Source organism: Lethenteron reissneri, chromosome 12 (assembly GCF_015708825.2).
Source record: "Lethenteron reissneri isolate LAM-NWPU_2019-01 chromosome 12, ASM1570882v1, whole genome shotgun sequence".
In the NCBI taxonomy this organism is placed as follows: Eukaryota; Metazoa; Chordata; class Hyperoartia; order Petromyzontiformes; family Petromyzontidae; genus Lethenteron; species Lethenteron reissneri.
The window spans coordinates 3,031,185-3,050,796 of record NC_083790.1 but is presented as its reverse complement, the minus strand read 5'-3'; the positions used below and the strand labels follow the sequence as shown (position 1 = coordinate 3,050,796).

Below are 19,612 nucleotides of genomic sequence, written 5' to 3'. Positions count from 1 at the left end.
CGCACGCACGCAGAGGTGCGCGCACACACTCACTCAGTGACACCAACACACACACACACATGCACACACGCACAAATGAACGCTGTGCCTCCCCTGGAGCGGACTGTCACATCAGATAACCAAAGTACAAAATCACAGCTCGCAACATTAACAATTTAGGGAATCCTGACTAATGCGTTGTCACTGGAACTCGCAGTGTGGTGCACTTAAACAGTTCAGAGGTCAGCAGGCAGCTTCTTCAAAGGTTCAGATTGTCACTTGGGCTGTACGTCACCTTATCGAGCAACCTTTACCAAAGAGTTGGCATTTTAAGTGAAATCTGGCAGCCGCCTGGACTGGCAGCTAGAATTGTCCGCTTCAACAATGTTTTGGTCACCTTTACATAACAAGTCAAGTAAGTATAGATTTGAAGCTTTCGTGACTTCAAGGATTGATACTCTTTGGTTTTTTCGTTAAACTCACGTAGGTAAAAAATAAACTAATTTAGTTGTTTTCATTTATTTTATTTTTTTCCTACGTGACTTTATCGAAAAAACCAAAGAATATCAAGTAAGTATGTTGAACTTATTTCGCACCGTACGTAGCCAACCGTACCGATCGGAGGTGCGGAGGAAAGGACAAGAAACTTAAACACAAAAAGCAGTTATAAATAAAAATCAGTGTTCAACCTAGATTTTAAAGGGCACAGCAAGTGACCACATCGTGTCGGAGCTCCAAAGTTATGCTTGAGATGCTACAGATACCGCCATTGGGGGTTTAAATTAAATTTAAAACTCTTCATTTAATGCGTACCGACACATTTAAAAAATAAACTGCAAACTTTTTGGTGGGGAGGGGGTGAGAATGATTAAAACCCATTATTTATTTTTCATTTCCATTTATTAAAAATTCGTTTTTCACACTTAATCTCTGCTCGTGGAAATAATTCACGTTGCAACTGTTGTCACTAATTGCCGCAATGCTCTCACGTTACCGAACGTTCGCTTAAAAAAAGAAAAGCTCCAACACATTTGCAATTATATATATTGATATGTAGTACTTTATATATTAAACACAATTCTACATATATTAAATACAATATAATTGGCTAACGTTTTGGCAATGTGTCCTTCTCGGCTGCCACATTAGTCCCCTTATATTTGTCCGCTCGAGGACAGCGCCAATAATGAACGTGGGTAACATTCTACATTTGAAGCTTTCGTGACTGCAAGGATTCATATTCTCAGGTTTTTTTTTCGGTAAGGTCACGTAGGTAAAAAATTAACAATAAAGTTAATAAAAGTAAAATAAAAATAAAATAAAAATCACGACGTGTCGATACAGCTATCGTGATGTGACGGTTCCACCTGAAGACGGAAGCTTGTGTTGCCTCCGAAACGTCGTGATTTTTATTTTATTTTACTTTTATTAATTTTATTTTAAAAAATTTACCTACGTGACTTTACCGACAAAACCTAAGAAAAATGTGGGTAACGTTCCATTGATTTATCTTCACCTGTGCGCCCCTGCCAACTTGGGCCGTACCGTCAACCCCTCGACCCTTCGCTCGCTGCGGAATCCTTCTCGACCCCGCGATTCCAGAAGTCCCCTTTGTCGTCCGGAGAGACACCGCCACCCCCTCCCCTCCCCTCCTCTCCGTTAGCTGATTACATCATTGCTTTGGGTACGAGACGAGGGTTGTTTTTCAAACTTATTTTGCTAATGACGACGGCGCCGAACTAGGTTCGAGCATTTGCCCCCCAATTGGACGAAGCTGCTCTCGCAGGGCTCTGAATATTTGATGAAAAACATGTGCAGGCCGGACAACAAGGGGGGCTTTGTTGTTGTTGTTGCTGATCTGCTCCTGTCTAACCACAGCCCTATCGATGTGCCGATGCCGCTGATGCGGCTGTTGTTGTTATTGTTGCTGCTATTGTTGCTGTTATTGTTGTCGATTATTTTATTGTTGTCATCGTTGTTGTCCTTATTGTTGCTGCTATTAATGTCGATGATGTTGTTGTTGTCATTGTTATCATTTTTGTTATCGTTGTTATCATTGTTATTGCTGTTGTTATCGTTGTTATTGTTATCATTGTTGTTGTTATTGTTGTTGTCGTTGTTGTTTCTGTGTGCGCTTCGCAACTCGCCACCTGCGTTGCAGTCGCAAATTGAGCGCCAAACGAATGCAAACTTAAATCTCTTCTACTCTGAGAACGTTCCTCGACGTCCGCACGTAGCACGTTGAACTTCTTTAGCACCGTACGTAGCCAACCGCGCCAATCGGAGGTGCGGGGGAAGGACAACAAACTAAACGCACAAAGCAATTGTAAAGAAATGAGTTTTCAATCTGGATTCTAAAAGTGCAGAGCTCCCAGTAGTTTCCGAACATTGGAAAGAAGAACGTTCCAGACGGCCGTGGACGATGGCGATTGGCACACCCTACGGCATTAGCGACGCACGCTTACGTTATCCTGACGTTGGGGGGGGGGAGGGGTGAAGGGAAACTTCTGATATAAGCACAACTGGCCTACGCTCGAAAGGAAATGAGGTACAAGTGCAACCCTGCAATGAATTGCTCACACCACTGCCGGTGGAAATGTCTCCAATAGAGGGAGCTCTATGTACGTACGTATCAATTTGAACTTCTTTCGCACCGTACGTAGCCAACCACGCACTAATCGGAGGTGTGTAAAAGACTCTGAAGAGCAGGGGTGGCCAATCTCTAACAGGCCAAGAGACAAAAATGTGCTCACGAGCTTTGCAAAGAGCCAAGTGTCTATATATATAAGTGTATATATAATGACAGTTTTCGGCACAGCACTAGAGACATTCGGTCTACGTTATGCCCCTTCGATAGAGCCGCACGTGGTGGATTAAAAGAGCCGCATGACGCCAGGTGGCCACCGCTGCCAGTCTTGAGAGCCCCTCCGGGGAGGCTATTTTTTACCGCCTCGACCACCTTGGCCAGACGACTTGGCAGAGGTGGCAGTGCCCACGCTCTTCCCCAAAGGGGCCGTGCTGCTGCTTCTTCTTCTTGTTCTTCTTCCGTACGGCGGATGTCGATGCAGAGCAACAACAACTACAATTTCACATGCAGGTGGCCAAGCCAGATAACCACGCCAGGAGCGGCTGAGTCTACGATCTGTTCCGGATAATCGCAGTCGCACGCTACCGGAGAGTTTTTAACGTTCCATCAAACCCAGGGATGATGGCCTTGCGTTTGGCTCTTGCAGGGGCCATGCTTATATTCAGCATCTACGGTCACAATGCAGAGATACTCAGGACGAACTGAACACAAGCGCTCTCGCCCTCATCCAAGCGAGCAGCTGGCCACATTTTGTTCTCGACGAACGATAACATTTCCGACACACACACTCTCAGCTATTTTGAGCCGAGTGGTCTGGAGGAGTTTTTGTTACGCGCGATGCGCACCGCCGTGTCGTTTGACCCACTTGTTTCCAGCCTGCAGACATTTTCGCGTGCGTCGATGGAGTCTCTCGTCATTTTAACAGACTCAAACGATCGGGAAATTAACGTGCAACTGGTGGGGGGAGGGGATAAGGGAACAAATCGGTGAATGCGAACGGATTACGAATGGTTCGGTTGCAAATCTGTCTCGCGGTTGAAGTTATTTATATTTTTATTCTACCAGGTGAGGCCAACTAAGCTCTTTAGCTCTTTTTCAGATGCGACCTGACCACAAATAATTGCCCAATCAAGAGACACTCATCACGCGGAAATGTATAGCAGCCAAATTACTCTATACGCACGTTGCTTCTAAATGTGGAGGGTCAAAAACTGGAGGACCCGGAGAAAAAAATCCACGCGACCACTGGCAAAACACGCAAACTATAAGTATACAGGCACCAGGAACGAGATCAAACCCACGACCTCTTGTTTACCGGGCGAGGTAGTTAACATCTCTCCACCGCGGTGCCTGCCTGGAAATAAGCATGCCCTCCCACCCCCAATCTCTTCCGAGACAGCCATCCTTCGTGGAAGAGTAGGCAAAAACATCCTCGCATAGGCAATTCCGCCAGCAGCGACGCGAGCCAGCAATTTCCTGGATGGCGGTTTTGAAAGATGTGCCCAGCGCACGCACACACACATGTGCCCAGCGCACGCACACACGCGCCCCGCGCGCACACATGTGCCCAGCGCACGCACACACGCGCACCGCGCACACCCGGCTGACCGATGGACCCAACCACGTTCGCTCGGCCTGTGTGCCCCCCTCCGCGCACACCCCCACCCCCTTCTCCCCGCTTGCAGGGCTTCATACCGAACCCGGACGAGGGCTGGCAGGTGTTCACCTCGGCCCAGGACGCGGACGGGAAGTGCGTGTGCACAGTGGTGGCGCCGCAGCAGAGCGTGTGTTCGCGGGACGCTCGCTCCCGCCAGCTTCGCCAGCTGCTTGAGAAGGTACGTGTCGTGGGGGGGGGGAGGGGGGGCGGGCGGTGCCACTTAGCGGCACGGGTGGCGCATCTGTCAATCAAATATCGGCTCCGAGGGCAGCGATGTTGCAGGTGGTGCCACTGTACCAGGGGCCCCCCTGGGTGCCGGAGGAGGAACCCAGTTAGGTGGGGACCGAGCCGGGGTGGGGGTGGGGGGGATGGTTCCCATTTGAATTTTTTTGCGCCGGGGCCGATGCCAACGAAGCCCCACGCCGCTGGTCCAGGACACCTGTGCCGTGCGCAGCGTGCGCTCGCTTTGCAATTATAATTGCAAAGCGCGTAACCTTGACGACGGACGGACGGACGGGCCGAGGGTTATATAGCGCTCGATGGCAGCAGCAGCAGCAGCGGCGGCAGACCGTCTCAAATTTAACCGCCGGGTATATCGTGCGCGTTGGGGGTAGGGGGGGGGGGTACAGGGTCGGAAACCCCACGCTCACAGGGGAGCACTTCTCATTCAGGTGCAGTTTCCCTCTCTCTCTCTCTCGGCGGAGGCTCTGCCGAGCATTTTGGGGGTGATGTCACCTGTAGTGTCATGGAGCGATATCACACCGGCCCCGCACCGCTTCCAACCGCCCGCTCTGCCTCGTGGTGAAAGAAGAAAAAAAAAACGATCCCGAGAATCACCCCGCCTGGTCTGTCATCGCTTTTAAAAGAATTGCATGGAACCTGCCTACGTTTTGCTGTTGTTGTCGTCGTTTGGTTTTTCGCTCTTTCGCGATGCGAGAGGATCGCGTGGGGAGGGGAGAGGAGCGGAGAAGAGCGGAGACGAGGTGAATGTGGAAGAGCTAAGGGGAGGTAGCAGGGCCATTAGAGGGTCAAGGAAAGCGCGTCCCACCGTACGCGCCCGTGCGTGCGCACATGCGTGCCGAGCCGCCACCCCCGCTCAATCCTGCGCTGCCTCCGTGGCTGCGCACGATGGATGGATTCATTTCCCTTCGTATAATTGAGCCAGCGGTACTCAGTGGCCAGAGTTCGAACCGACGGGCGTGCCGCCGGTATTGGCCCTTTACTCTTGTTGCCACTATCGTCGTCGTCATCATCGCCGCCATCACCATTATCGACGGTTTCTTAATGCGTACCAGGCCCCAACGTAGTGCATGCGCGTGTACCCGCGTGCGTGCGTGCGTGCGTGCATGCATACGTGCGTGTCTTTCAATTACCAAAAAAACAATGAAGTGAAGGTGCATTTCGGTAAAGCTAATGGCCTGCGAATGTTGTCGCTTGCGCATAAATTCAGATCGTATCAAGCGAATACAAAAAAAATAACGCTTTACGTTCACAAACAAATGGGGAGCAGAAGGTCAACGGACTGCAGGGGTTACCATCGGGAGACCGAATGGAGAAGAAGAAGAGGAAAAAACCACAGATACATAAAAAAGATGGGAATTCATTTGCTCATTAAAAATATCATAATGGTGTAACGATTTAGCCTGCACACAGCAGTTATTTCTGCAGCAGATGAGCAAATCCAGGGTCACACAAAAGGGCACAATTCTCCACCCCACGCCAGGAGACTCCCTCACCCCCCTCCCACCGCGCCGTGTTCCCAGAGCCACACTAACACCTGCCACTGGCAAAAACGTGTCGAGTGTAATGGGGAATAACCGCATCGGGCAGAACACCTACGCAATGAAATCTCGCAATTGGTGTTGGCTATTGGAGGCCTTGCCAGTGATGGGATGGCATTTTTTCTTAATGCGTTTTAACACTTTCTATATGCGAGTGTGTATTTGCCCTATACATATATATGTACACACACACACACATATAAAAACAGACAAAGATCCCCCGTATAGCCTAAACAAATTGTCGGGGCAAGTGCTGCTAATGAGCAGCACCTATTAAGGCTGACACGGAACACGTGGGGGTAGGAGAGACCCAGGACAGTTCAAATATAATCGGCGCTGCTGTTGGCCGTGAGCGGGATTCGAGCTCGGGTAGCCGGGTTCGTAGCTCAGCGTTTTAACCGCTGTGCCCTTGCTCCCCATAATAGATATATATCTATACACACACACACACACGTTCTAGTTTGCACACGCATATCTTACATATGCCGAGCACACATTAATTACACGTATTGTCATACAGCGATTTTTACCCTCCATGAGCAGGCCGATCCGCAGCGGCACCGAAACCGACTGACTGCATTTTCTCGCAAGACCGTTAAACAAATGCTGGGGATGACGGAGCCAATAATGGCGGCGCAGCCTTTGGCAAATAATTTAATCACCACTGTTGAGCATAAAAACAAAAACACCACCACCACCACATTTAACCTGACAACACCTGCCGCCGTAATTATAATAACCGCCTCCGGCGGGCATCGTCGCCACACCACCCGCCAGGCCCCTTGGAGGTGGCACGTGTGGATGTGGAGCGAGAGACGTGGCGGTTGATGGGTTCGCGCTGTCGATGCGTTGTCGCTTTCGCCGAACGCATCTGACAAGCTAGGCGAGATTTTATTTTAGTGTTTAATTACCGCAGTTACAACGGTTTGATCGTGTTGAGAAACGTGGGTATTGTATGATTAGCGTCATTGTGCCGCTGTTGTATTCATTAACCGGCGTTTTAAATCATTTGCAAACGTGAAACGATCAGTCCATTAATCCTGAAACTAAAAATAATGGCCTCTCCTTCCCATTCGTGTAAGGTTTTTTTTTTTGTCTGAGTGACTGCCACTGCTCCTGCCCATAGCAACGACAACAACAACAACCAGCGTGGTGTTATTATCGATTAGGAACAACAGGATACATACAAATATATGCCATATATAGTACAGGATGGACACACGCACACACACTGCGTAGATGACATACGAACCAACTCTATTGACAGAAGCAGAATGAAAACATATATATGCGGCACTTTTTATTAATCCACTGACAGTCGATGGATTTGTCCACATCGTCCCGTAACAATGGGAGCTGTTTGCCCATACTTCACGCCATTTGCTCGGTGCGGGTTGGTGACGGCGGAGGGCTCACAACTAGCTCAAACATCACTTGCCACTCATGCCAGCCATGGCCAGGAATCGAACTCTGGTCACCAACCTTCTGCACCACTGCACCGCCCTAACGCGGGACAAAGTGTTTGTGCCTACATGAGTCTTTTGGGCAGTATTTGGATGATAAAAAAATAATGGGCTTTACCCTATTTCTGGTAACAATACGGGAGGTGTTAAAATGTTCAAACACCAAATAGATACCTAGAATTACGAGGCACAAAGTTTGCATTAACCACACATGCTTGTGGTAAAACATGCAAACAAAATATGCTTTGATAGTGTACGCATTGTGTCACTGATTGTCCTACACCAGAGACAGCCTCCTTCATGACTTTGTCTCACAGGTGCTAAGAAGAAGGCCAAAAGGCGGACAGCTCAAGGACAATGCACACGCTAAAGCATTACTTTTAAATATGCATTGAAAACTCATTCCTTTAGAACTGCTTTTTGTGTTTAGTTTGTTGTCCTTCCCCCGCACCTCCAATTAGCACGGTTGGCCGTGTACGGTGCAAAATTAATTCAACGTACAGTTTGTTATCCTATAACGCGGCCGCATTATGGAAAAATCGCATTATAATCAATAATATAGGGTAAAGCACAGTCCGCAATAACACGTGAGATGCGTGGTTAGCATCTAGAAGGATCCAGCAGCTTCCCAATGCCTTAGCAGCCGTACAGCCGCTTATTCCTACTCATGCGACGTAGTTCCGTCCACTCGATCGCGTTATACCCAATTTGCGTCCGCGTTATAACAAAAAAAGTGTTCCCTAATACATTCATCCCGTCATATCCAATTCGCGTTGTGAAAACTACGCGTTCCAGGAGAACAAGCTGTACACACGTGCATTAATATCGCGGGCTATTAATGCCTCGGCGTTTGCATCGTCCTAACGCTTCCACAAGAAGGTTTTCTCCCCGACGGCTATCACCGAAATGACGACCGACACGGGGCCACGAAATCCTTCTCACACACAGGTGCAGAACATCTCGCAGTCCATGGCCGTCCTCGATCTGCGCACACAGCGAGACATCAAGTACATCGAGGGCATCGAGAAGCAGATGAACGCCCTCGACAAGATGTTCCAGGAGGCCAAGGAGGACCGCAAGGATCTGCTGGCTCGGCACTTTCAGGTACACCCGGTGGAAAGAAATACATAAGGGGGGGGGGTGGTGAATTTTTAAACATCTCGTAACAGTCACTTTCTTTTTAACAACGTGCAAACAAAAATATCGTTTTGACAATGTCGTGCACGTTTTAACAATGTTGTGAATCTAGCGACCGCTTATTTGGCTGCAGGGATTCACACCACTATTTACATACAGAATATTCACCATCAGTTACGCTCTATCCACTGCTGGACGAATGTCTGGTGACGCCATCACACGCATTCCCACGATGCCACAAATCCATTCCGCTCCTGCGCGTGAGCTGATTTTGCCACTCTTACGCCATGCCATCCATCCTCTAGGGTATGTGCATCATCTAGGGCGCCGTGGTGGTTAGATGTTAATTTCCTCGCCTGGTATGCCGGAGGTCCTGGGTTCCATCCCGCTCCTGATGCCTGATGTATATTTGGAGTTTGCATATCTCTCTCCCCGCGGTCGAGTGGATTTTTTCTCGTAAGATTCCACGTTATAAACCACTTCGTTGAGCTATCGCTTGCTCAGTGGGCCTTACCTGGTAAAATAAAAATATAGTTTTAGATGAAGCCCACCTCCACTTTCCATTCTTCCTCGAAATACTCTTACGGACGGCTTCTCTGACGTATGTATGTTGAACATCTTTCGCACCGTACGTATCCAGCTGAGCTAATTGGAGATGCAGAAGGGCAATTGGGCAAAATGTCGCCATTGTATATATTTTGTTTCCTTTTTCAGGCCACAATTGTATCGATGAATGTGTTGAGTTTTGTTTCGCTATGTTTGTTTGTGCATCACTGCCAATACCAAAATGATTTACACCGCATGGTGGGCAGAGGCTGGGAGAAAAGGGCACCAGAGAGCCGTACGCAGTATTTGGTTGCTCCAGCCGGGAGACACTTTTAGATTTGGTCGTAGACCTGAAACGCATTTACGTCTGTATCGCTATCTTTTTTTTTTGTAAGATCGATCTCCAATGCAAGCTCGTGACCTCTAGCTGGGACGCGCAATTTTGTTTTAACATTCGCGAGAAAGTTTCGGCTTGAAAATAAATTAAATAAAGATTCAACAATCCCCGAAAATAGCAAACGGCGAGGATTTGCGAGTTACAGCACGTCAAGTGCGCTGGGTGAGACGTTGCCTCTGCTAAGACACGACCAGGCGAGTGGGAGCGTTGCCCGTTAATAATTAGCTTAACGTAACGACGAGACTGAATTCCTTACGGCCGCTATATTTGACGTATATATAGAAAAAAATTAAGCAACGGGGGCCTGCGCAATTTTGTCCAAGTCGCCGCCGACATTCATTTTTCACGGCCATTAAAGTTCAGCGTAAATGACAAAAGCCGAAACAAAAGCGACCCGTCAAAGGCTGCAAGGACGACCGGGGAGCAACGTCCTTTGAAGCCGCGGCGCCACTCGGCTCCCTTGCTGTGAGGTGCCCTTCGATAGAGGGCGGCACCGCTGTGGGTCGGGGAGCAGCCGTTTACAAACTGCCGTCAGTTCGCGAGAGGCGAATGCCGTTCGGTAATTTAGCAATTGGTAATTGTTGGAGGCAAGCGTTGCTGGCGAGCACCTACGAAGGCTGGCACGGCACACGAGGAGGGTAGGAGAAGTCCAGGACCGGTTCAAATAATCGCCACTGGGGGTGGGTGGCAAAGACCACGCACGGCCGCTTTTTTCTCCCCTGGCGGTGATGTTTACACACCGCACCAGGTACTTATTTGAGGCCGAGTCGACCTAGGGGAGGCCAAGGGCTGGATCAGATGAACATCACCGATGTTGGCCGTGAGCGGGAATCAAACTCGGGGTGCCGTGTTCGTTGCGCAGTGTGCAAACGGCTACCCCACCGCTCCCCACAACAGTACCACTAACAGCGTGCACACACACGCAGTAGCCTATGTCCTTCAGTGTAAACGTGCAATTACTGCAAATGTAAAGACAATGTATGGGAAGCATTATCGGCGAGTGATGTCAACTGAGCCGGTCCTGTCCTGCCTCACCCCCTTTACGAACCCGCCACGCTAACAAGCACATGTGAAGGGATGCCGTGGGGAGGAAGGCTTTAATCCAGAAGTGGCTCATAAAAAGGCTGCAAAAGTGTAACATCTCAATCATCGTAGACAGCCGCTGAGCTATGGAGATCTGTGCATCTCTACGTCAGTCCATGGCCCTCTTGTGAGAGTCCGCGGATTTCCGAGTAGACTCAAGTTGGAAGTGTTCTGCAAAGCTGATGGATGTAAATAGTGTGCCTTTGTGCCGTCATCATGGAACAACTTCGGGGCTTCTCGCTCACCGCCGACAAACTCCAAAACTCCATTTTGCCATCTCGCTCACCGATCCATTCCTCCTCTCTCCCCTCGCCGTCGCCCTAGGAGCTGAAGGAGAAGATGGACGAGCTGGTGCCGCTGATCCCCGTGCTGGAGCAGTACAAGGCCGACACGCGGCTCATAGAGCAGTTCAAGGCGGAGCTCAACAACCTGTCGGTGGTGCTGGGCAGCATCCAGGACGAGATCGGTGGCAACGAGTTCGAGAGCCTGCAGCGGCGGGTGCTGGACCTCGAGTCGAGGCTGCACAGCTGCATGCAGAAGATAGGTGAGTGGCACACAGACCAGGGCGTATTTGTTCATTTTTCCACTGCACAACCGGACCGTGCCGAGGCCAGTTTTTTTTTTTTTTCCCACTGCCGGGAAGCCAGAGCCGTGACGTCGTGAGCGGCCGAATGCGCGGAAACCAGGCGATGACGCGAGTTCAATATCAACGACTCGATGTCGCAGGGCAACGGCGATGATCGACTGTGCCTCCCCACCCGCACCGCCCCCCCACCACCCCCTCCCCACCGTGTGCCTGCTCGCCCCCTCGAGCCACATTCAGCCATTTCGCGGGAGAACAACGTCTAACCGTTTAGTTCTGCATCAGCTCGGCAAAATAGCCAGTTGGAAACAATAAATCACCCGTAGCATGAGAGGCCCACATGGTGGCTCGGCTCGGATGTGCCAGTGGAAATGGGGTAAAAGATCCTCCGTAGGGCTTCGCTGTTTTTTTTTTACTTTACCAGGTAAGCCCCACTGAGCTTCATAGCTCTTTTTCAGAAGCAAACTGGCCCACAAATGATAGCCCAATGAAGTGGCTTATCGCGTGGAAATTAAGAGCAGCCAAAAATACGTTGATTCTAAATGTGGAGGGGAAATCCCGGAGGACCTGGAGTAAAATCCACGCGACCACGGGGAGAAGAAGCAAACGCCGAATATACAGCAGACGTCAAGGTAAGTAACATCTCGCCACGGTGACACCCCTGACACAGACCAAAGGGACAGGTGCTGTTAGCGAGCGCCTGTTGAACCTGCACGGCACGTGAGGCGGTGGTGTGGCCGGAACAATGCTTTTGTCTTCGTGGGACCGTGTTAGGAGGTAAGGGACCAGCTTGTATATTGGCCATGATGGTCTCGAGCAGGAATCGAATTCGAGTTGTCCGACTTCCACGTCGCCACTTTCATCACGAAATCGCAGTGGCAGCCTTTCCATCTTCATGATTGCTTCTAATATTTATATTAAAAATTTCTTTAGTTAATGAAAGCCTTGGTTTGTGAGACCTTAGATGACTGCATTCGTTTATAATCAATCTAATGCCTTTCCACGGTCTACAAAACGCATGCATAATTTCATTTGAAATTAATGCGTTTTTTTAACGTCCGATTGAGAGTATGCGTTTGGTTAATGATAGATTTTAAAAAATCCCTTCTAAACTCAGCTTGCTCACACCGTTAGAAGACCTCTAAATTGCCCATTATTCAATTACATTATGGATCTTCGCGTACACTTTATTTACATACCATCGGAAGCTAATGAGTGTAATTATTTAAATCTTTCATCTACACTGAATGGATAATGATTGGAGCGTCATGCCACAGCTGAGGTGTTTATTTAGTTATCCAACGAGTTCAAAGACACGGGGAGGGAAATTACCGTTTGGTTGAGAAGTCTGTATTCCTAGGGTGTCTACTGAAGGCAGGATTAAGACCTCATTTATGACGTAAAGAGGCAAATGAGAGAAGGATGAGCAGCTTTTGTAAAGGTGAATGTGAAAATAACAAAAAATGTACTTGCCAAAATGTCAGCATGAGGTTATCAATCAGAGCACATTACCCTTCATAGGGTATCAATAGATAAGCACACGAGAGCACCTTCTTCGTATATCTGTCGCGCTACGTAAAAATAAAATGCATCCAAGCAACGTTGTCACGTCTCATCAAATCACACGCAGCCTTTGGGGAGTGCATTGTTTCCAGCAGCATTTGTTCAACGCAAGTAACCTCCATGGCGGTTTCAACATTCGGCGTCTCATTAGTGGAGTCAGGCTTCGTTGAACCGGTGCTGGCTGAACTTGCCAGATGTTCATCGGCAACGCTAGAGAGGGTTAGATGCAATACTCTAAAATACGTAACACAAGATCACAATTTTCATTGCTGTGGATGATATGAGTAACAAAACAAACAAGCACATAATAAGCCTATTTCACACATCTGATCCTTTGTATCAAAAATATAACATATTTTTTATTAGACTTCCCCCTCAGCTGGGATTGCATTATTTCAACGGCGGATATATGGCAACCCGAGGCGTCGACACTGACAAAAGAACATGGAACAAGCTTTGTAAATCAATGGAGAGAGTGAGAGAGAGAGGAATGTTTGGAATGGTAATGGGCAAGACAAACGGACTGAATCTAAGGACATGCAGCAACAATAGTTAGCGACGTGGCAACCACGATTTAGGAGATTGAATGGGCTTGGGCAGGACATGTCGCTTGAAGGAGATCACAGCCGACGGTGAGAGCATGGCAGCCAGGGCAGGGGACACTGCGGAACACTTTTTTGAAAACTATTTTTAGTTATTTCATCAGATAAGACCCACTGAGCTAAAAAGCTGGGGGTGTTTTTTTTAGAAGCGGCCTGGCCACAAATTATAGCTCAACAAAGTGGCTTTTCACGTGGAAACTTACAGCAGCCAAACAATCTCAACGCGTGTCGATTCTAAATGTGGAGGGAAAAAGCGGAGGACACGGAGAAAATTTCACACGACCGCGGGGGGAGAGACACGCAAACTCCGAATATACAGCAGGCGTCAGGGTCGGGATCGAACCCTTGACCTCCTGTATACCAGGCGAGGTAGTTAACATCTCACCACCACGGCGCCCTCGAGAGGTAACATACCCTAGAGGACTGCTGGAATGGAGATGGAGTGGCAAGATCAGCTCATGTGCAGTAGGGGGATGGATTGTGGCATTGTGAGACCGCGTGTGATGGCGTCGGTGTCTGCAGGCATTCATCCAGCAGTGGATAGAGCACGACTGATGATAGATAATCTGTACATAATTTGATGGCGTGAATCTCTGCGGCCAATAAGCGATCACGGCAATCACGACATTGTCGCGATCAAATTGCATCGCTAAATTCCAACGACGATTCATTTAATTTCTCGGTGGGAGGGAATTAGATCAGCACAGTTATGGTAATCAGGTATTTATTCATCACGTGCCAATTACCAACCACGGGTCTTAAATGCGCAGCCATCGGGAACACCTTTGCAAGTGCATTTGTAAGGCATCAGACATGCTATTTTAAACTAGAAACACCAGTGAAAGTAAAAAGAAGAAGAAAACACCGTAAAAGCAATTAACAGAACAATTTAAAGGCATATTATAATACTTTTAATCATCATGATAATTAATTTCCAGCGCTTTATAAATCCATTCTGGATAAGAGCCTCCCCCACCCTGTGTTGAGTTAAAAGGAAGGGCCATGAGGCATCTTACTACTAAGCATTCTACCAACTTTGCCTATCAACTTCTGGACAGATGTTTGTGTGTTGAACTTCTTTCACACCGTACGTAGACAAACGTGCTAATCGGAGGTGTGGGATGAAGGACGACAAAGATGAGCCCCCCCCCCCCACCATATAGGTCCTGTGAGGGGTGTTTGACCATACTTCACCAGACCGGTCAGTGTGGATTTAGTGGGGAAAGGGGATGGGTGCCCAGCACCGTTTCGGAGAGAACTTGCCACCAATTCTTGGTCATGGATTCTAATCGAACTTCGTTCATTGATGTTCGTAGTCCAGGTGTGTTAACCGCCGTTAACAACAAAGCAAAGAAATGTTTCACACCGAGGCTCTCACGATCGCCAACGATGCAGGGTATGATCTCCAGCGAAACGAACAAAAGAAAACGTTGAGAACGAAAATTGTGATCGATTTTAAACGTGACCGGTGCCTGCTGATATAGAAAATCATTCGGCACATTCTGCCCAACGAAAACTTGATATGTTTTGCTCTGTCGGGTGGTGGAGAGTTATGACTATAATTGACGTTAAACCTCCACGGATGTAAACCGAAAAATAAACTAATTACGTATCAAAGCAAAACATGTGAGGCCTGTAAAAACGTTTTTTTGTTGAATTAAACATGCAGTAGAGGGAGTAATATGAAAGGGATTTGTTTTACTTTTAATCATTTAATTAATGATAATCAACAAAGGGGTACATTTCAAATATTTCGTTCATAATTCCACAATAGATAACGGGTGGATTTTAAAAATATTAATTATTCGTTCCTAAATGTATTTATGAAACCCTTAGAAAAAGTTAAGGGTCCGTCCATAAATGACGTCACGCACCTGGGGGGGGGGTCAGACATTTGTGACGATGTGTGACGAGGGGGGGGGGGGTTGAGAAATGTGACGTCACATCAATATGCGTAACTTTAAATAAATATAGACAACACGTCCTACTTAATTAAATATACTTTTGTTTCACCTACAACATCAGAGTGCAGCGCCACATTAAATACGCACTACAATGACAATAGTTTAAAGCGATTTGAAGCATATTTTATTTTATTTTGGGGGGGGGGGGGGCAGAGCTTTGTGACGTCATATTTGAGGTGGGGTCTGACTTTTTGTGACGCCGTGTGACGATGGGGTGGGGAGGGGTCAAAAATCATCCAAAATCGCGTGACGTCATTTATGAACGGCCCCTAACTGTAGCTAAAGAAAAGTTTCAAAAATTACCTCCGGTATCTAATCAGAATAATTATGGATCACAGAGGGAGTTTAATTAGTTCATGATTTGCTTAATTACATGTTGAGAACAACATGACCTTGCACTCAGAACGGTAGAATTATATATTTTTAAAAAGGTAAGTTGTAAATGTACAGCCCTGCAATTGCTTACTCGCACCACTGCTGGCAAAAGGACCTCTACGAGAGGGAGTTTTAGAGAGCTCATCTATATCGCGTGTTTTTTGGCCTACTCTTCCACGCTGGTCAGACATTTTGGAACAAAAACAGTAGGAGATACCCACATTTTACCCCAGCGCATGGGACTTGGGACTTGCCGAACGACTGACTCAGGATGACACAAATGTCACGTTCCTTAAAGGTACGGCCTTGCAAGGAAACGCTTGTAATAGGCAACATTTTGGGCAATGTTCCTTCCTCGTAGCACATGAAGCTATGGAGAAGGGTGATTGCCTGAAACGTCACCTATTGTGGGCGTGACGGTGGCAAGATGTTAACTACCTCGTCTGGCATGGAGGAGGTCGTGGGTTCGATCCGGAGACCCTGATGCCTGTATATTTATCATTTGCATGTTCACCCATGGTTGTGGCGTGGATCTTTCTCTGGCTCCTCCAGTTTTTTTCCCTTCACATTTAGAATTAACATCATGCGCTTAGTGCATCTGGCTGCGATACATTTCCACGTAATCAGCCACTTCGTTGAACTATCATTTGTGGCCAGGTGGCTTCTGAAAAATAGCTTTCTATCTCAGTTGGCATTATCTGGAAAATATATATTTGTATTGTTTCTCCTTTCAACGCAGTTTTATTGACACGTCTATTGTGTCACGATATTATCTGTGCTTGTACACCGCTGCCAACGCAGCAGCAGCATCACCACCACCACCAAATAATTTGCAGAATGGCTTAAGACTGGGGAAAAATATATGCTGGCAAATTATATGTTTGCAAGACCGTTGTGCCTGAATTATTACAGGAATGGCCATGCAATTTAACGTTATGTACACATTCTCGACGTAATAGCTATGAATCACAAAAAGGGACTTCCAGGTACAGATGCGTGCCGCTACTCATGGCATTGTTTATGTTTCCATCTTGTGTTTACACGCACGCGATAGTAGACGTTCCCCACAAGCGCAGAGTGTATTTTTTAAATCATCTTGTAAGCACGTGGATAATGGCACAGTAGCGCGGTTGGAATGGGCCCTGGTGCAAGGAATTAAATTGGGAGGGGGGGGGCATTCTATTTACCCCCCCACCCCTCCTCGCAGCCTGACATCTGGACGCCTCTGGCCCTGTTGTCCACCACCTGGACAGTCGATCGCTACACCACCGTACGTGTCCATACAGATTCAGTATACATTTCCGCAGCTCATTATGTTTTCATCACGTTTTATTGACATGCAGAGAGAGAGGGGGTGGGGGTGCAAAAGGCAGAGACAGATCCGTGCTTACTAACGTGCCCAAATGCAAAGCCCTGCAGAACAATACGAGATATCTGTACGAGTAGATCACCAAAATAGTATCGGACAGATTGGACAAATTCACCAACGTGAACTATATTTCTGGGAAACGGCGAAGGCTGATTTTTTTGGGAGATGGTAATTTGCTCCGGTTGCCTGGGGGAATCGGACTGTGTTGTCCCAGGTAGGAGCTCTCGGTGGCCACCCGCTCCGCTGCCCACGCTCGCGTGCTCGTGCGGCCCACTGGGAGATCGCGGAGACGAGAACCCCGAGACGCGCACACACGCGCACTTGCGTGCTCTCTCTCTCGTGCGCGCGTGTGTGTGTGTGACACGGACAGCGGCTGAGCGCGTGGATGCCCAGAATCGCGGCGGCCGCAACTCCGATTCGCACGGTTGGCTACATACGGTGTGAAAGAAGTTCAAACTTACATGGATAAAACTATTAACCCTGTTGTTGTTACCAGGTAAAGCCCACTGAGCTATGTAGTTCTTTTTGAGAAGCGACCTGGCCACAACAATAATAGCTCAACGAGGTGGCTCAGCACGTGGACATTTATAGCAGCCGAATACTCCTGAACGGATGATGCTGATTCTAAGTGTGCGGGGGGAAAACTGGAGGACCCAGAGAAAGATCCACGTGACCACGGGGTGAACATGCAAACTCCAAATATACAGGCGTCAGGGTCGGGATCGAAGTCATGACCTCACTGCATATCGGGAAAGGCAGTTTAACAATTCGCCACCGTGGCGCCCTATAGCGCCCATTTGGTGCCAAGCCTCGTTTCTTCGCACGCCAATAATTTTGCATCGCCACCTGACGCATTTTTTTTCTTTCACGGTGGGTTAAATTCTGGGCACTCCCCACCTCTACCAAGACGTGTAGGCTACAAACACCCTCTGTAACCCTCCTTTCTCTTCTGTTTCCACGTGAGTACTACCTTGTGCCCGTACATCAACGGTTGTTCGTTCTGTGGGATCCATCACTGACTCAGGAGCGACTGCCTACGATGCTCATTTGAGCAAGAAATCACTTAAACATCTTTTTGGGGGGGGATATTGACGAAACAAACGTTTGATTTGTCCGCCTATTTGGCCTTGCAGACAAATTCGGCAGCATTTGTTAAAGCAAGCAAAACTATGGACCGGGTCTCATCTGCAGAACTCGCCTAAACAAAGGCTGCTGGATAATACTAGATAATGAGTTTGTGTACAACATTCCACGAATAATTAATATGCTGCACTGACCAGCGTGGTGAAGTATGGTCAAACAACTGCCCCATGACCGACACACGGCACGGGTATGGGATTCATCAAGCAGTGAATTCACGGAGGGCCGTAAATCGTCGCGTTGATCACACTCTCATCATGCCACAATTTAGTTTTCATCCAAATCGCGTGTTTACCAAATGCCTGGATGAATGATGAGAAGCAGATATGTTCATCAACTCTCGTTAGACGTGGACTCGCACGCTCCGACACTTGGGACCCACGATTAACTGCGTTAACAGCAACAACAACGCCTCTCACACCTTTCAAAGAACAAGATCTCGGGCATAAGGGATGTGATTATTATTTCCGACGCTTGAAACGCGAGCACAATATGGCGAAAACCGTCCCCTGTTTCTCGGCCACGGATGCTAATCGACGTTCGCATTTTACAGACGCAGCCAAAGGGGTTGGAGGTATAACTGGGTCTCCGTTGCCCCGTTCAACTCGCTGATTTTTTTTTATCAGTGTAGGTTTATAGCCATACCCCGGGGGGCTGTGGGCGGGTGGGGGGGGGGCACGTCGACAGCACGCCGCTGACATGTTATCCGGATCCGATCGAGATCCGAACATTTTTCGGCAAATTGTACCCCAAATTTCATTTGAAATCCAAGCAGCTTGTCCGGGTGTGCGGACATGTTATATATATAACTCAGTGCTGTGGGGTGTGGAGGGGGGGGGTGGTGATTCGTCCAAACAGCATCGTGACCTCGCGTCTCACTCAGCGCGTACCTGGCAGTAGCCCCGGACGATAGGGCATCGTCGCCACCTTTCGCGGCTGACGTCGAATGCTCAGGGCAGTCGTCCGCACCCTGCACGACCTCGTTGGCCAATTCGGCCCTGAGCGTAGCCGAGCTCAGGGGCTCAAGAGCGAGGCTGGGCTCGGTTTAGTTTGTGGACCGGTGGCCGCTCGGGAAGACCAAATGCTGCTGCATTCGTGGAATTGGCCAAACGTCCAAATGCTTGCAAGGCTCTCTTGCAAGGGTGCCTTGAGACTCAGGCTTACCCAGCAATGACTATCGAATGGCAGTCCGGCACTGGGCGAAATCTAACCGTGTAGAATTTTGAGTGTTTCCTCCTCATATGCGTGGTGTTTGTCCAGGCACTCTGGTTTCCGCCGCACGTTACGACAAATGCTTACCAATGCAATTGGTCAAATACCCTTATGCGGGACTCTCGTTAAAAGCGAATCGAGAGACTCGGTGAAACTTTCCAGGGCAAGTAATAT

At 48.3% G+C, this 19,612-nt stretch overlaps 1 protein-coding gene across 2 annotated transcripts in view; it reads left to right on the top strand.

Moving 5' to 3' along the window:
• The window catches only part of OLFM2 (olfactomedin 2), a 97,097-nt gene that overhangs the window by 63,010 nt on the left and 14,475 nt on the right, over window positions 1–19,612 (top strand). For both annotated transcript variants that reach the window (XM_061550441.1, XM_061550442.1), the window contains exons 2-4: window positions 4,252–4,401; window positions 8,416–8,571; window positions 10,955–11,174. In XM_061550441.1, coding sequence (XP_061406425.1) covers window positions 4,252–4,401; window positions 8,416–8,571; window positions 10,955–11,174 — 526 coding nt within the window. The remainder of the gene's footprint in view (window positions 1–4,251; window positions 4,402–8,415; window positions 8,572–10,954; window positions 11,175–19,612) is intronic.